At 41.1% G+C, this 17,958-nt stretch overlaps 1 protein-coding gene across 1 annotated transcript in view; it reads left to right on the plus strand.

Annotated features, from left to right (window-relative positions):
• The window catches only part of CCDC7 (coiled-coil domain containing 7), a 224,827-nt gene extending 207,457 nt beyond the window's left edge, over window positions 1–17,370 (plus strand). The window contains exon 16 of the mRNA XM_036453963.2: window positions 17,296–17,370. Coding sequence (XP_036309856.1) covers window positions 17,296–17,370 — 75 coding nt within the window. The remainder of the gene's footprint in view (window positions 1–17,295) is intronic.
• The last annotated feature ends 588 nt before the right edge of the window (window positions 17,371–17,958 follow it).

The following is a 17,958-nucleotide window of genomic DNA, read 5'->3' on the forward strand; positions in this document are numbered from 1 at the left end:
GCCATGGACAACAGGGGGGTGAGGGTATATGGAGGGAGGGGTTTGGGATGGAATTGGGGGGCATGAGGACAATTATGTGATACCATAATCAACAAAAAAATAAAAAAATTAAGTAAAAATAAAAAAAATAAAAATTTAAAGGTAAAGTATGTCTGATCCTGCTTTGATGCTGTTCAAAGGCCACTTCACTTGCAGGTTCTTGGCCTCCTGGCACCCTGTTTGCAGATGCAAGTGATCCACAGTATGTAACTGCCTCTTCATGGCATGGATGTTCCTGAGGAAAACCATGCTGCCCTCCAACTCATGCTTTTACCAGCTTAGCAAATGTCCCAAGGCTCCCTGGAATCTGACTCTGCTTGACTTAGCTTGCTACCTGACTGCCAGGCTTAGCTACTAAAAAAGCTTAGTCTCTGAAAGGCCCTGGTATAATTAGGAGGATAGGGTTCCTGGATTTTACCTGAGGAAGAGGTACTATTCATACTTCATGGAAGATGGTGGGTATGTTTCCCCTTCCCTGAGGCACATGTCTGAGTCTTCCCTGGATTTTTCCCTGATCTCAGCAGGTGAGAGTTCATACTAGCCAGGTGGGTAGAATCCACAAAAGTCAGAGGTTGGGTCTGCCAGAGGGGGTGATGTTTCTATCATATATCCTGTGAGGTTCCCTGGTAAGTGGGGGAAATGGCTCTATCCCAAAACAAGTCACTGATAATCCTTGAAATTGCTCAGCCTTCCTAAGTCCAAGCCCATGCTATTGACTTCTCAGTGGGCTTTAAAATTCAGGATAGACTAAGGATGATTCCAGAAGGTTAAGCCACTAGAATGTTAGAGAATGGGGGTAGCTGTTTTTCCTCAGACTGATGCAGCTTGAAGAGGATTGTTCCAAGAAAATTGGCTGCTGTGGTTCTCTTTGCCTTTCCCCCACACCTTTCCCCAAAGCCAGCCACCCAAACTCTCCTAATGCAACTTCTGTCCCATTGCCCTCTTTCCACAGGAGTTCTGGGTAATCAGATATGAACAAAAGTTTTGTGCATTGACCTTTAAACAGGTGACATTGACTCCAGCTGACTCTGCATCTCCTTGACAGACAGAGATCCCATTGACTTTTAATAGCTGGATGTTATGTGGGCTTCTGTTTATGACTCTGGCATTTGGGGCTGAAGCACCCAGTTTGGGGTCTAGTCTTCACACAGAGAGGCAATCGTTTCTAAACCACACAGTTTGGTAACTGACTGGGTCTCTGACAAAAGAAAAAAAGATGGTTCTTAGTCACTGCTGTGTATAGCCAGAAGACCCCTCTACTCTGCAAGACCCAAGTACAGTGGCCAAGTGTAGCAGTCAAAGTCTGGACCTTGAACTTCCCAGCCTTGTGCTGTAGCAATTAGGAGTGCTCATCCTTGGGAGGGTGCTGTCTGGGTCTCCCAGGTGGACTGAGACCCCATTGAGTTTTACAACCAGATGCTAGGTGGGTTTTTCTTCCTATCTCTGTTGATTTGGGTGGACTTGAGACCTCTAAAATTCTATAGGGAGGAAGTTTTACAGGTGCAATATCCCTCCAGCTTTTCAACCTCTGCTACACAGGGGTGTGGAGGCTATCCCTTTCCATGTCACCATTTGGTCCAGGACAGTTGTTTGTTGAGAATATTTTGATTATTGATTTGATATTGTTAGTAGTTACTCTGTTCAGATTTTCTGTTTCTTCTTAATTCAGTCTTGAAATATTGTATTGATATGTTTTTAGGTATTTATATTTCTTCAAGGTTATCCAAGTTATTGGTATGTAATTATTCATAGAATTTTCTTAGTCTTTTGTCTTTCTGTGATGTTATTTGTTGCTTTTCATTCATTTCTGATTTATTTATTGGGGTCCTTTTTTTAAATGAGCTTAGTTAAAAGTTTATCAACTTTCTTTCTTTTCAAAGAACCAGTTCTTGGCTTTGTTAATGTTTTGTATTATTTTTTATTCTCTATTTTCCGTCTGATTATTATTATTATTTTCTTCTACTCACTTGGGGATTTTTCCCCCCAGTTCTTTTAGGTATAAGGTTAGATTATTTATTTGGGATTTTTTTTCTTTTTTCTTTTTCTTTTTTTTTCTTCTTCTTGAGATAAGCTTTATTACTATGAATTTCCCTCTTAGAACTGCCTAGGCTGTGTCCCAAATATTTTAGGCTGTTGCTTTTTCATTCTCAATTTTCTCAACATGTCTTGATTTTTCCTTACCTTGTTGTTCAATTCTTTTTAAAAAAATTATTTTATTATTTTATTTTTTATTAATTATGGTGTCACATAATTGTCCTCATCCCCCCATTCCCACCCCAAACTCCTCCCCACGTATGCCTCCACCCCTATTGTCTGTGACCATTGCTTAGGCTTACATGCATGCATACAAGTCCTTTGGTTGATTTCTCCCTCTCACCTCACCCTCTCCTACCATCCCTCTGAGGTTTAGAGTCTGATCAATGTTTCCCTGTCTCTGGGTCTGTTTTTGTTCATCAGTTTTTGTTGTTCATTATTTTCCTTAGATGTGTGAGATCATGTGCTACAAGAAATACATTTGTTAAAACCGAGAATGAGACCAGCCATAATGGTTATGCTGAAAGGCAAATGAATCAGTCTGTAGTGAGTTTCTTTCTGGGCAAACAGTTCTTTTGAGTCTCAATTTCAATGTCAAACAGTTTCTTATGTGTAGATGTCAGCAATGATATTTCAGTTATAGATAGTGGACAAATGGTGGTGATGCAGGTCCGACCCTCTCTGCTTTGGTCCTGGGCATCCTTCAGCGATGCACAGCTGCTGTCTGCTAGTATGGCAAGGCATTGTCAGTATCTTTCCTCTCTGGACTGTTTCTCTTCTGTCTTCATGGCTGGAGCAATCTTGTCAATTCCTCTCCGTTGCAGGAATCCACATGGTCTTGGAGTTGTTTTCTGAAAATATACAAACATATTCTCAACCAAAAGTTAATAAAGGAATATTTTCTATAAATTTGACTTGGGATCCTTTTTCATTTTTTGCCCAAATGATTTTCCTCTGGCTTGTTTGACACCATATGTGTTTTTCATGGGTGTCTTGCTTTTAGCATTACAACTGAATGTTAATTTTCTAAAGTACAATTTTTCTTGATGTAATTTACTTACAGGATATTTTTCCTTACATGATATTCTTCTACCATCACCCCCCCCCCCTTTTTTTAAATTTAAATATTAGGAGGCTTTTGGAAATTTTATAATGTAATCTTGATAGCTTTTACATTTTAATGTTTTGTGCTAAAATATGACTGCTTTAGGTTATTACATGTTACACAATTTTACCATGAGATCATCTGCCAATAAAGATTTTTGTTAATACTTTAGGGGCAGCTTTTTGTACATTATAATCATTTTTTCTAGGATATTTGCTTATTTCAATTAGCCAATTTAAATTACTCTGAAAACTTGACTACTATTCTACTGTCAAACTCAACACTCTACCAACATTCTAATTTTACTGTGTGTATATTAGTGGAAAGGATTATTTGCCTTCTTGGGTATTCCTAGTTCCTGAGCATTCCTGGTAGTAGGCTGGACTTGGATATCGAAAACCTGCTTCCTCTCACCATGGGTACAAGACATCTCAAACAAGTCTTGTTGCAGTGAGAGGACAGCTGCTATTGGCCAATTCTCTTTACCTGGGTCCTGATTCGAGCTGTGCATGGGAAGTGAAGTAGCCATGGGGGCAGAAGACCTCCCTCAGAAGGAGTGAAGGTTCAGGCCCCTATATAGTTGGGGGGTAAGGGTCTGTGCCCCACCTCTGTTGACTCCCATGTTTTCTCCTGTTGGCCCCTCTGTGACTGTGCCTGTCTTATGTTGTTCCTTCCCTAAGGAATTTTACCCGTCTCTGGCTAACCAGCCATTTTCTGGGGCCAACCAGGATGATGTTCAGTTCTGTCTCCTTGGTAGCCTATGCCCCTGTGGCCTCCATGTTCAGCATCTGCCTTGGGATCCCCTTGCCTGCTGTCTAGGCTCCGGCTCTGATCACATTTCTTGGGGGACCCAGGTTTCTTCTCCAGGGATAGCTCAGCTCACCCCACTGAACGAGAGACATATCCATGGTACCAGCCACCATGGTGCTTTAACCTCAGTATGAACTGAAAACTCAGGCAACAGCTGTGGGCAACTGGACTGCGAGAGGAGGGTCCCTTTTGGCCTAAAGGGTCAGAGGAGCGAAGGTAGCCTGCTCAGGTGCCTTCCCAGGGGACCCTGTACACCACATGTGTCAAACACAAGGCCCGCGGGCCAAATCCGTCCCGCCAGGCCTTGCAATGTGGCCCGCACCGCGCTGTCATCACTGCACTCCGCTGCGTTTCCATCACAATGACAGTTTATGACTGTTCAGTAAACCATTCGGCCCGCGATTTAGGCTGGATTTTAGATTTTGGCCCCTTCTCTGATTGAGTTCGACACCCCTACTGTACACAGTGGAAGGGATTAAATACTTTCATTTTGTTTTTAATTTGCTGCCAGATATTCAAATAATTGGTTTGTAAGTTTGTTTGGGATAATTGTACCTTATGCTGTTGTAATTCTAAAATATCAAGAGATGTGTTTCCTTTGTCTCTGATCACCAAAAAGATGATTTTTTATTGATTCCCAAGGGTGCGAGGTACTATTATACATCATGGGGGTAACACAAATCTGGGGAAAATTATAATTACATTGTAGAATAATATCATGTAAGGATATTCTTTTCTCTAGGCCATGGCACTTCCATTTCAAATTGGTTGTCAATTTCTTTAGTTACTTTTTCTGCACCACTCCCAGGAGCAAGTAGTGATAGTCCTTTCTTTTGGTGTCCACGTAAGCCATAAACCTATTTTTAATTCACAAAGGAGCAGTGGTTTGATTTTGTGTTATAAAGAAGGGAAGCTGGGTGGTGACCCCTGTGCAATTATACTTCTTTGCCCCACCCATAGTCCTCCTGGATGACCAAGGTGTTTGGTATCATCGGTGACTACATTAGGTCAAGGAATCAGCCTACGTAAGAGTTACCATCCTTGAAGGGTTAGAATAATAAGTCCAAAAATACTTCCCCATTAGCCCCAGGTAATATTACCTTACAACTGATGACTACTAGCATGGCAGGAAAGATGTTCTGAGGTGTTCTTGGAGTTCCAGTTACCTCACATTTTCTTTTTTTCTCTTTTATTTTGTTGTTGTTGTTATTATTATTATTATTTTACATATGTGTCCTTATCCCACCCTTAATCCCAACTCTCTATTATTGCCCCACCCCCTGTTATCTGTGTCCATCGATTAGGCTCATATGTATGTACTTGAGTCTGTTGGTTGCTCTTTCCCCCTTACTCCCACCGACCCCCTTCATCCCTGGAGTTTGAGGTTCTGATGGATGTTACTCAGTCTCTGGGTCTGTTCTTGTTTATCAGTCTATGCCGTTCATTATATTCCACAAATGAGTGAGATTATGTGATGTTCATCTTTCTCGGCCTGGCTTATTTCACTTAACATAATGCTCTCTATCTCTATCCATGTTGCTGCAAATGGTAGGAACTCCTTTTTTACTGCAGCATAGTAGTAATTACTATGTAGATATATTTGCTGTGTAGATATATCACAGTTTTAAAAAAAATAAATCTTTATTGTTCATATTATTACAAATGTTCCTCATTCCCCCCCCCCCCTATTGTTCCCCTCCACCAGGTTCCCACCCCACCCTCTGTCCTTTCTCTACCCCCCATTGTCCTCATTCATAGGTGCACAGTTTATGTTCAGCCCCTTCCCGCACCCCCCCACTCCCCTTTTCCCCCGAGAATCATCAGTTCACTCCCCTTCCATACTTCTGATTCTATTATATTTACCAATTAATATTGTTCATCAGATTTTTTAATTCCCTTGGCTTTTACTGTAGATTCACTTGTTGATAGTTTGGTATTTCTTGTTCATAATTTTTATCTTTATTTTCTTCCTCTTCCTAAAGAACCCCCTTCAGCAATTCATATATAATTCTGGTTTAACGGTGATGAACTCCTTTAGCCTTTTGTGTGTGTGTGCGTGTGTGTGTGTGTGTGTGTGTGTGTGTGTGTGTGTGTGAAGCTCTTTATCTGGCCTTCGATTCTGAGTGATAGCTTTGCTGGGTAGATTATCTTTGGCTGTAGGTTCTTACTATTCATCACCTTGAATATTTCTTGCCATTCCCGACTGGCCTGCATGGTTTCTATTGAGAAATCACCTGACAATTGTATAAGTGCTCCTTTATAGGTAACTACCTGCTTTTCTCTTGCTGCTTTTAATATTCTCTCTTTGTCTTTTGCTCTTGGAATTTTAATTATGATGTGTCTTGGTGTAGTCCTCTTTGGATTCCTTTTGTTTGAGGTTCTGTGCACTTCCTGGACTTGTAAGTCTAATTCTTTCACCAGGTGGGAGAAGTTTTCTGTCACTATTTCTTTCAGTATGTTTTTGGTATCTTGTTCTCTCTCTTCTTCTGGGACCCCCATAATTCTGATGTTGGTTCGCTTGAAGTTGTCCAGAGGTTTCTTACATTATCTTCAACTTTCTGGATTCTCTTCTCTTCTTGCTTCTGTGGGGGAGTGTCCTCTGGCTCTTTATGTTCCAAATCTTTGACTTGATTCTTGCAATCTTCCATTCTGAGTTTTTAGGACTCTGTATAATATTTTTTATTTCAGACAATGTATTCTTTATTTCTTGTTGATTCCTTATTATTTCTACCTGATCCCTTTTCATATCCTCATAGGTCTCCTTTATTTTATCGGCCTTTTCTAGGAAATTCTTGAAAAACCTTATAAGCATGGTTTTGAACTCTATATCCAGTCGCTTTTTGTCCTCCATTTCTTTCGTTTGTGATCTATTTCCTTGTCTCGGCATTAGTTTACAGGAGAACCCTTGGTACGCTTGCCAGTGAGGCACACTGAAGGACTCTGAAGGGCCCTGGCAGTGTAGCTGCACAATTGCGGTGCCCATAGGCCGATATCCAGGCTAAGTGAATTCAAAGCTTCTACTGCTGGAGGGGCATGCACCCCCTGCTTGTTCAAGATTGCACCGAAGGAGAGCTTACAGTGTCTCCCACTAGCGTTCTTTGGTTAGTTGGGCTCAGTGTGTTGGTATCTGTGAAGGCGTGCTCTGTGGGCGCAAAGCTCTGATGCACTCCAAGGGGTCCTGGCACCACAGTTGAATAGCTGCGGTTAATGTGGGCAACCCTCGAGGCAGAAGGGATTTAAAATTAACACTGTGGGGCTGCACACCCCTGTCTGTGCAGAATCACATCCTGTGTAGACCCAGAGTAAAGTGTCCTGGGGTTGAGATCATATGAGTGCATGCACAGCTGAGGTTAATGTAGGCAACCCTCCAGGCAGAGGAAAGAAGGAATTTCCATTGCAGGGCCATGCACCCCCGTCTGCCCAGAATCATACCATACTCTGTGTAAACCCAGAATAAAATGTCCTGGGGATAAGACTGTGCGACTGCATGAGCGGGAACCTGGGTTCTGCTGTCGAGGAGAGGGGAGTTGCACTTACAGCTGCCCTAAGGTGTGCCTTTGGAGGTGGAGATTCCAGGTTCCGCGAGTCTGCAGCTGGGGTAGCAGGATATTGGCTGGAGTGGGTGCTGGGTCGTGGGGTAGTTCCAAGGCCTGTGTTGTTGGTGGTGTTGATGAATTTCTAAAAAAAAAAAAAAAAAAAAAAAAAAAGGCCATTCTCCACTCAAGATGGTGTGGGCTCTGTCATTGCTCAAGTCCCGCCATCCAAGGAGTGCCCGCAGTGGTGGTAGTCTCTCCTTGTCAAGGAGAATCTGTTTGCCAGCTCCTGCTGCTCCTGTGAGATTTAACTTACCCTCACTCACTCACACACACCCCCTGCACAGCCACACACTCTCCTTTCATACTCTCACTCACTCACTTCCTCTCTCTCCATTCCATCCTGCCAGTCGCCATCTTCTGTCTCCCAATTATTCTTTAGTAGTATGATTTTTAGCTACCTCACTATTTTGTATTTTTTTTTCTTGTATTTTTTTTCTCTAGTTTTGTACCATAACGATCAGAGATCTTGGCATGATTTCCATCTTCTTAAGTTTGTTGAGACATATTTTGTGGCCTAATTTTATTTTTTCTTTACTAGTAAATGATCCATTTACTTTTGGAAGGAAGGTATATTCTGTTACTTCAAGTGAAATGTTCTAAAAATATAAATGAAATTTATTTGATTTAATATATCATTTAAGGCCACTATTTCTGTTTGAGATTTATCCATTGGTGTCAATAAGTTGTTAAAGTTCCTTAATATTGCTGTGATTCTATTGATCTCTCTCCATGACCATCAATATTTGCTTTATATTTTTAGGTGCTCCTATGTTAGGTGTGCATATGTTTATAAGGGTTATAGCTGCTGCTGCTTCTTCTTCTTCTTCTTCTTCTTCTTCTTCTTCTTCTTCTTTTTCTTCTTCTTCTTCTTGATTGATACTTTTATTATACTAGAGGCCCAGTGCACAAAATTGTGCATTCAGAGAGGTCCCTCAGCTCATCCTGCACCCTCTTGTAGTCTGGGAGCTCTTGGGGGATGTCCAACTGACAGCTTAGGCTTGCTCCCTATGGGGTGCAGGCCTAAGTCAGCAGTCAGGCATCCTTAGCACTGTACTCACTGAGCCCAGCTTCTGGCTGAGCAGCCCCCTGCCTCCTGTGGGAGTGCACTGACCACCAGGGACAGCTCCTGCATTGAGCATCTGACCCCAGGTAGTCAGTGCATGTCATAGTGACTAGTCATTCTACTGTCATGCCAAAACAAGCTTTCTGACATCCTCCAAGAGGTCCTGGATTGCAAGAGGATGCAGGCCAGGCTGAGGAATCCCACTGGTGCACAATCAGGGCCAGGAAGGGATGCAAGAGGCTGGCTAGTGTGGGCGTGACCACAGATGGATTCAGGGTGTGTCTGGCCCTTCTCACTCAGTCACAATAGACTGGACCCCAGCAGCATACTGACCTACTGGTTGGAGTGTCTGCTCCCTCGTGGTCAGTGCACATCATAGCTATGGTTGAGAAGCCTTAGCATATCATTAGCATACTAGAGACCCGGTGCATGAAATTCATGAGGGGTGTGTGTCCCTCAGCCCAGCATTCACCCTCTCTAATCTGGGACATCCCTCTCATAATTCAGGACTGCTAACTCCCAATGTATCACCTGCCTGCCTTCCTGATTGCCTCTAATCACTCTGCCTGCCATCCTGATCACCCATAACCACTCCCCTGCCAGTCTGATTGATGCCTAACTGCTCTCCTGCTAGCACAATTGCCCCTAATTGTCCTCCCCTGTAGGCCTGGTCCCCCTCTAACTTCTCTCCTTTGCAGGCCTGGGTCCCTCCAAACTGCCCTTCCCTACAGGCCTGGTTGCCCCAACTTCTCCCTTCTGCCAACCTAGTCATCCCGAACTACCCTCCCCTGCAGACTTGATTGCCTCCAACTGCCCTCACCTGCAGGCCTGGTCACCACTAACTGCCCTCCGTTGCAGGCCTGGTACCCGCCCCCCCCCCCCAGCTTCCCTCCCCTTTAAGCCTGCCCCCCCACCCTCCACAACTGCTCTCACTTGCAGGTCTGGTACCTGCCCCCCCACCCTCTCCAACTGCCTTTCCCTGCAAGCCAAGTCACCCCCAACTACCCCCCTCTGCCAGCCTGGTCGTCTCCAAGTGATCTCCCTGCAGGCTTGAATGTGACCAATTGCCCTCCCTTGCAGGCCTGGTCCCTCCCAACTTCCCTTCTCTGCTAGCCATTTTGTGGCAGCCATTTTGTGTCCACATGGGAGCACAATCTTGTGTGTTGGAGTGACAGTCAATTTGCATATTACTCCTTTTATTAGATATGAATTAGATGGAGTTACATTTTTAAAATTTTTTTATTAAGGTATTTTACCATGTTTCCCTGAAAATAAGACAGTGTCTTATATTAATTTTTGCTCCAAAGATGCACTAGGTCTTATTTTCAGGGTATGTCTTATTTTTTCATGAAGAAGAATACGGTACACATTTATTGTTAAATGAAAATAAAGGAAATTTATTACCTGTATACGGTATGATAGTACGGTAGTTGTCAACACAAACCAGACAAGCTGTGAATCCTACAGTATCAGGAATTTACTCATTTATTCAATGACATCATCATAACAATCCAATTTCTGAATTTCCTGGTGAATTTCTTGTGACTCCATTTCTTTCAGAATTAGGGGACCAAATCTCTCATGTTTAGCAATAGCACTGTCTTTAAATGAGTACTTCTTGTCAAGGTAGCCTGCTCGCAGTGCATTTGCAATGCAACTGTCAGTGATTTTTTCCCATGAATTCTTCACCCAAGTCACAACTTCTTGCAGTTTAGGTTCCACAAAGTTTCCACGCTGATTTCTCTCCATTCTATTTTCAATGTAGTCATTAATTTCCATGCACAAATTGTCCTTGAATGGCCTGTTTATTGCAATATCAAGAGTCTGGAGATAGGCCGTCATTCCTGCAGGAATCATTATCTGATCTATTTTTCTTTCGTGAAGAAATGTCTTCATGTCTTTAGCGTGGTGAGTGCTGGCTGCATCTCAGACTAGCAGACCTCTTTGTCTCCCTCTCATAACAAGTGGCAGCATGAAATCAACCCACTTCCTTATAACTGCTTGTGTGGCCCAGGCTTTTTCAGTTTCAAGAATAAAAACGCCCAAAACACATTCAATCTTTTCCTTCTTGCCTTTAGAAATGATTAAATGTGGGATTTTAGTGCCATCCAGATGAATTGCCAAAATATAGGAAACGTGCACTTTTATAAGCAGTGGAGGGAATGTACACTAAGGAGGCACCCTGCTGTTCAATTGTTGTTTGAGATGATTGGCCCATACACACTGCAGTTTCATCCATAGCAATCATGTTGGAAAGATTATATTTAGAGAAGTCAGCATCATCCATAAAAGACTTGAATGCAAGTGCTCACTTAATAACTTGAGTATCTTCCAACCTAAACAATGTTGTAGATCTTCTTAAAGACCCACCAGTGTTGTGGTATTATCCAGCCAGTGTTGTGATGCTTTGAAGTCTTCAGGGGCTATGTCAAACTGTGGTTCCATTGCAAGGGCAAATTCTTGAATCTGAGCCCTATTCACAACCAAAGATTCCGCTCTCCTGTCAACAACTCACCCACAGATCAGGTCTTCCAGCTCAGAAAATAATGATTGCTGACCTGATCCACACTTGTGCTTTTTAGCATTTCCCTTGTCCATTGTTCAATGAGGTTACCATACTCTGCTTGCCATTTTCGGACCAATTGGATACTCAACAGCTTCTCTTTTCAGAAAACAGTAAGATTTTGGTCCCAAGAGTCTTGCATGATTCCTTTCTTGTACTTCATGGAGTAGCTTTTTCTTTTTGCGCTCATTTTAGGGGTAAAAAAAAGGAATTGGGGTATCAATATGGGGGGAGGGGGATCACTTAAAATGACACAGGGGTGGATTCTCTATTCTATATGTCTGTATGTCTGTTCTTGTGCCAGACCAGGCTGTTTTAAGAACAATGGCTATGTAATACAACTTGAAATCTGGTACTGAGATCCCTCCTGCTTTATTCTTCCTTTTCAGGATTGCTGTGGCTATTTGGGGTCTTTTATATTCCAGATAAATTTTTGAGAGTTCTTTGTAGGTCTGTGAAATATGCCAATGGTTTTTCAATAGGAAGTGCATTAAATTTGTTCTTTGCTTTGGATAGTATGGACATTTTACTGTTATTGATTCTACTAATCCTTTAACATGGTATACTAGAGGCCAGGTGCATGAAATTTGTGCACAGGGTGGGGATATGTTCCTCAGCCCAACCTGCACCTCTCCAATCTGAGACCCCTCAAGAGATGTCCGACTTCCCAGTGGGATCGGGCCTAAAATGACAGTCAGACATCCCTCTTACAATCCAGGACTGTTGGCTCACAACTGCTCACATGTCTGCCTTCTTGATTGCCCCTAACCGCTTCTGCCTGCCAGCCTGATCACCCCCTAACCACTCTCATGCCAGCCTGATTGATTGATGTCTAACTGCTCCTCTGCCAGCTTGTTTGCCCCCAACTTCCCTCCTGCTGGCCTGGTCACCTCTAACTGCCCTCCCCTGCAGGGTTGATTGCCTCCAATTGCCCTCTCTTGCAGACCTGCTCCCTCTCAACTGCCCTTCCTTTCAGGCCTGGTGCCTCCCAACTGCTCTCCCCTGCTGGCCATCTTGTGGTGGCCATCTTGTTTCCACATAGGGGAAGGATTTTAGACCACATGGGGGCAGTCATCTTGTGTGTTGAAGTGATGGTCTATCTACATATTACTCTTTTATTAGATAGAATAGAGGCCTGAAGCATGGCTGGGAACAGCTGGTTTGCCCTGATCAGGGTGGGGGTTTCCTTTGGGTTGTGGGGCAGCCTAGGCGAGGGGCCTGTGGTGGTTTGCAGGTCAGCCATGCCTCCCCCCCCCCCCCCCCCCGCAACCTAAGCGGAGGCCCTGGTATCTGGAATTTATTAACCTTCTACAATTGAAACTTTGTTGCCTGGAGCAGAGACAAACCTCCTGCTTGCTCTGTGGCTGCTGCCATTTCTGTTTGGATTTGATTATCTTCTATAATTTAACTTTGAATCCTTGAATGGAGGCCTAGGCGGGCAAGGGTAGGTGAAAAGCTTGGCTTCCTCCATTGCTGTGGGCAAACCTACCATGTTATCTCCAGCTCTGTGGCTGCCACCATTTTTCTTGGGATTTAGCTTCTATAATTGAAACTTTGTATTCTTGAGTGGAGGCCTAGGCCTGCCAGGGTGTGTAGAAAGCTTGGCTTCCTCTATTGACGGGGAAACCCAAGCCTCTCAACTACTCTCTGTGGCTATAGCCATCTTGGGGTTAATTTGCATACTCGTTCTTATTGGCTAGTGGGGGCGGCTACTGGGTGTGGCTTGTGGGTGTAGCGGAGTGATGGTTAATTTGCATATTATTTTTTTATTAGGTAGGATTCTTTCATCTGTTTACATCTTCCTCTATCTCTTTTTTCAGTGTCCTATAGTTTTCCACATATAGTTTGTTTTATTTTTTTACCTTCTTGGTTAAGTTTATTTTTAGGTATCTTAATATTTTTTGTTGTGATGGTAAATCGGATTGCTTTATCAGTCTCTCTTTCTGTAAGTTCACTATTGGTGTATAGAAATGCCATAGGTTTCTTGGTGTTAATTTTGTATACTGCTACACTGCCAAATTCATTTATTAAGTCTGTTAGTTTTTTTATGGAGTCTTTTGGGTTTTTTATGTACAATAGCATGTCATCTGCAAATAAGAACATGTTTACTTCTTTTCAAATTTGGATGCCTTTTACTTCTTCTTCTTGTTTAATTTCAATGGCTAATACTTCCAGTACTATGTCAAACATGAGTTGTGGGAGTGGGCATCCCTGTCTTGTTCTTGTTCTTAGGGGGGTATGAGTTTAGTTTTTGCCCATTGAGTATGCCCATCATATATAGCTATTATTATGCTGAGTTATGATCCTTCTATTCCCACCTTGTTGAGAGTTTTTATCAAGAAATGGTGTTGGATTTTGTCAAATGCTTTTTCTGTATCAATTAATATGACTATATGATTTTTATCTCTCAGTTTGTTTATGTGATGTATCATGTTTATTGATTTGCAGATATTGTACTATCTTTGCATTCCTGGGATAAATCCTACTTTGTCATGGTGTATGATCTTTCTGATGTACTTCTGGATTCGATTTGGTAGAATTTTGTTCAGGATTTTGGCATCTATGTTCATGAGGGATGTTGGCCTGTTTATTCTCTTTCATTCTGTTGTCTTTATCTGGTTTTTGTATTAGGGTGATGCTAGTTTCATATAAGAAGCTTGGAAGTGTTCCTTTCTCTTAATTTTTTTTGGAATAGTCTGAGGAGGATAGGTTTTAGTTCTTCCTTGAATGTTTGGTATAACTCCCCTGTGAAGCCACCTGGCTTTTGTTTGCTGGAAGCTTTTTGATGACTGCTGCAAGTTTTTTTTCTAGTTATTGGTACATTGAGCTATTTAGATTCTTCCTGATTGAGTTTTGGAGGGTTATATTTTTCTAGGAATATGTCTATTTTCTTTAGGTTGTCCAGTTTGTTGGAATAAAGTTGTTCAAGTATTTTGTATCAATTCTTTGTATACTGTGGAGTCTGTTGTTATTTCACCTCTTCCATTTCTGATTTTGTTTATTTGTGTCCTCTCTCTTTGCTTCTTGGTGAGCCTGGCTAGAGGTTCATAAATCTTGTTTATCCTTTCAAAGAACCAGCTCTTGCTTTTGTTGATCTTTTGTATTGTTTATTTGTCCTCTGTGTCATTTATCTCTGCTCTAATATTTATTATTTTATTCCTTCTGCTTACCCTGGACTGTTCTCATTGCTCTTTTCTAACTCGTTGAGTTGTAGGGTTAGGTAACTGATCACCATTGTTTCTTGTGTTTTTGCAATAGGCTTGTAGAGCTATGAACTTCCCTTTCAAGACTGCTTTTGCTGTTTCCCATAGATTTTGCATTGTTGTGTTTTCATTGCCATGGTGTTTTTTTTTAATTTCTTTCTTGATCTCTCTGGTAACGCATTTATTGTTTAATAGCATGCTGTTTAGTCTCCGTGTGTTTGATTTCTTTGGATTGTTTTTTATTGTAGTTGATTTCCAGTTTTATGCCATTGTGATCAGAGAAGATACTCAGTATGATTTCTACATTTTTGAATTTGAAGAAACTTTGCCTATGTCCCAGCATATAATCTATCTTTGAAAATGACCCATGTTCGCTTGAGAAGAATATATATTCTGTGGTTTTGTGGTGAAATGCTCTGAAGATGTCAATTAATTCCATCTGACCTACTGAGTCATTAGGATTGATATTTTTTTGCTGATTTGTTGTCTAGAGTTGTCCAATGGTGATAGTGGGCTATTAAAGTCTCCTACTGTGAGTATATTGCTGTCAATCTCTCGCTTTTTTTTTTTTTTTTCATTTCCATTCGCCTGGAAGACCTTTTTCTATCCCTTCACCCCCAGCCTATGTCCTTTTATTTTTTCTTTTCTTTTTTTTCTTTTTCCTGAGATGGATTTCTTGTAGACAGCAGATATATGGGTCTTGTTTTCTTATCAAATCAATTATACTGTGTCTTTTGATTGGGGTATTTAATCAATTTACATTTAAAGTTATTATTGATAGGTACTTATTTGTCACCATTCTTATTCTTTACCCCTGTGTTCCTTCTTCGCTTCCTATACTCTTTTTTACAGCAGACCCTTTACTATTTCTTGCGTTGCTTGTTTAGTGGTGATAAATTCCCTTAGTCCTTTTTTTGTCTGTGTAGCTCCTGATTTCACCTTCAATTTTGATTGATAGCCTTGCTAGGTAAAGTATTCTTGTATTCAGACCCTTCTTTTGCTTGATTTTGTATATTTAATTCCATTCCATTCTGGCCTGATGAATTTTCATTGAGAAATCAGTTGCTAGTCTGATTGGTGTTTCTTTGTATGTAACTTTCTGTCTCTCTCTGGCCACTTTTAAGATTCTTACTTTGTCCTTGGTGTTTGCCAATTTAATTATAATGTGCTGTGGCATCAGTCTTTTGGGGTTCATTTTGCTTGGGATTCTGTGAGCTTTTTGGATTTGTGTGGGTTTTTTCTTCCCTATATCAGGGAAGTTTTCTGTCATTATTTCTTCAAACAGATTTTCTGTTCCTTGCTCAGTTTCCTCTCCTTCTGGCACACCTATTATGTGGATGTTGTTTTGTTTCGTGTTGTCCCAAAATTCCCTTAGGCTCTCCTCCTGCCTTTTAATTTTTTTTCTTTCTAGAAACTGCTCTACTTAGGTATTTTTCCCCTCCTTATCTTCTAGCTCACTGATGTGGTGCTCTGCTTCTTCTAGTCTACTCTTTTTGATTTCTATTGAGTTCTGTATAGCAGCGATTTCACTTTTCATTTCTTCTTGGTTCTTCATTTCCTCTTGGTTCTTACTCAGATTGCCAAATTTGTCTTCCACTCTTTTCAGCCACCTATGACAATTTCTCTGAATTCTTTCTCTGATATTTTGCTAGCCTCTATTTTGTTTCTTCCTTTTCTGGTGATGCCTACTTTTCTTTCATATGTGGGCTGTTTCTTAGTCTCCTCATGGTCTCTCTTTTCAGGATGTCTGGTTATGTAGTTCTCTCTCTCTTTATCCCAGGTGAAATCTGACCCTTCCGGGTAGAGTGTAGACCTCTTCTGAAACCATGTGTTTGTGCCAATTTGGGGACCACTGTTCTGGGGCTCGCAGTTGTTCATTGGTTGCTGCAGTTGTAACTTTCCAAGCTTCAGATAAGATCCACTTTCCCCTTCAAGATGATGCAGTCTCTGCATCTGAGCCTGTCACTCTGAGAGGGAACCCAGCTGCAATGGGGGCTGCCTGGTCAGGGGCACCCTGTCCAGCAGTCCCCCACCTTCTCCTGGAGTTTAGCTGTCTCTTAACTGGCCAACAAATACTCCCCGTGTGACCCTCAGCTGTTCTTTCTTTCTGCTCCCGGATAAGGCTCCAGACCTATCTGTCTATTCCATCGCCATCTCTACTCTCCTAGATAGGATTGAATTTTGATTGGTTGAATGGCCAACCAGATGACAAGACACTTACCATATTAGGCTTTTATTAAATATCTTATTTTTGTCTCTTATTATAGTTTTCATTTGAAGGTGATTTTGTCTGATAAAAGTATTGTCGTTACCCATCTTTCTTTTGCTTTATTTGCATGAAATATCTTTTTCTCTCTTTACTTTTAGTCTGTATATGTCTTCTTATTATAAGTGTTCTCTTTTAGGCAGCATATATTTTTTTGTGCCTGTTTATAAACTTGTTTACTGGAGTAATTATTTTATTTTTTAATTATATGGAATGGTAAGATCTATGAATCAATTATCAGGAACTATACATAATTTTTTATAAAACAATTAAGAGAAGATGGTAATACTTTTTAAAAATGTTTTTAAAGTTCAATAAGATAATATTTATTAACTGCTTTTGTATATTGTGAAGCAGTATGTGAATGGTAGGTTTCATCATTTAGTTCTGTCCTAGTTATTTAAATAAGCCATGTGAAAAATAGTGGTAATATATTACTTAACATACAGGATAACTTTTGTGTCAAATAGGCCCAAAATGTATAATTTCTCACACTCAATAAAAATTGGTTTCCTCATACAACTAGTCCCAGAAAATTTAGGGTTATTGTTTGCATTAGGAATCCTGTTTTACAAGGTCATTCATATATCCTGGCGTGTGCTTTGCTATTTTACAGCTCAGCAAAACTTCCTTGCCCGTGCTGGGAATAGATATGCAGCTACCAGAAAAGAACATGGAAGACCAAACATGAGCCATTTATTTATTTATATATATATTTATTTATTTATATATTTATTTTAATTTAGAAGGCATTGGGAGCTAGGTGGAGCCTCTTTCTTGAAGAGACACAACAAGCATGATCCATTTTCTTTGCCAAGTCTGGATGTGATCTATGTTATTTTATCTTACTTTATCACTTCAATTGCAGGAGGGACTTAGAAATGTAGGCCAGTGATGTGACAAAGAAGAGAGGAAAATTTGTTTGGTGAGCATTTAGAAAACTTTGCTACAGTTGAGTAAGGATATAACCAGCTAATCTGTGTATGAAATAAATGCAATTATACAAAATTCAGACCTGAGATAAAAATCTAGAAATTTACATTTATGTAACAGGAAAGTATCTTTCCAAGATTAATAAATGAAATCATACTCCTTTACATTTTATATTTATTTCAGATATGCAGTATTGTGGTTAGAAAATTATATATATATATAAAAAACTAGAGTCCCCAGTCCACGAATTCATGCACATATGGGGTCCAGCCAGCCTGGCCTCAATTGGGGCAGATTGGGTCCAGGCTTGTCAGGAGGAGGAGATGGCAGGCGATTGGCTGGCTAG

Source organism: Pipistrellus kuhlii, unplaced genomic scaffold (assembly GCF_014108245.1).
Source record: "Pipistrellus kuhlii isolate mPipKuh1 unplaced genomic scaffold, mPipKuh1.p scaffold_m20_p_1, whole genome shotgun sequence".
Classification (NCBI taxonomy): domain Eukaryota; kingdom Metazoa; phylum Chordata; class Mammalia; order Chiroptera; family Vespertilionidae; genus Pipistrellus; species Pipistrellus kuhlii.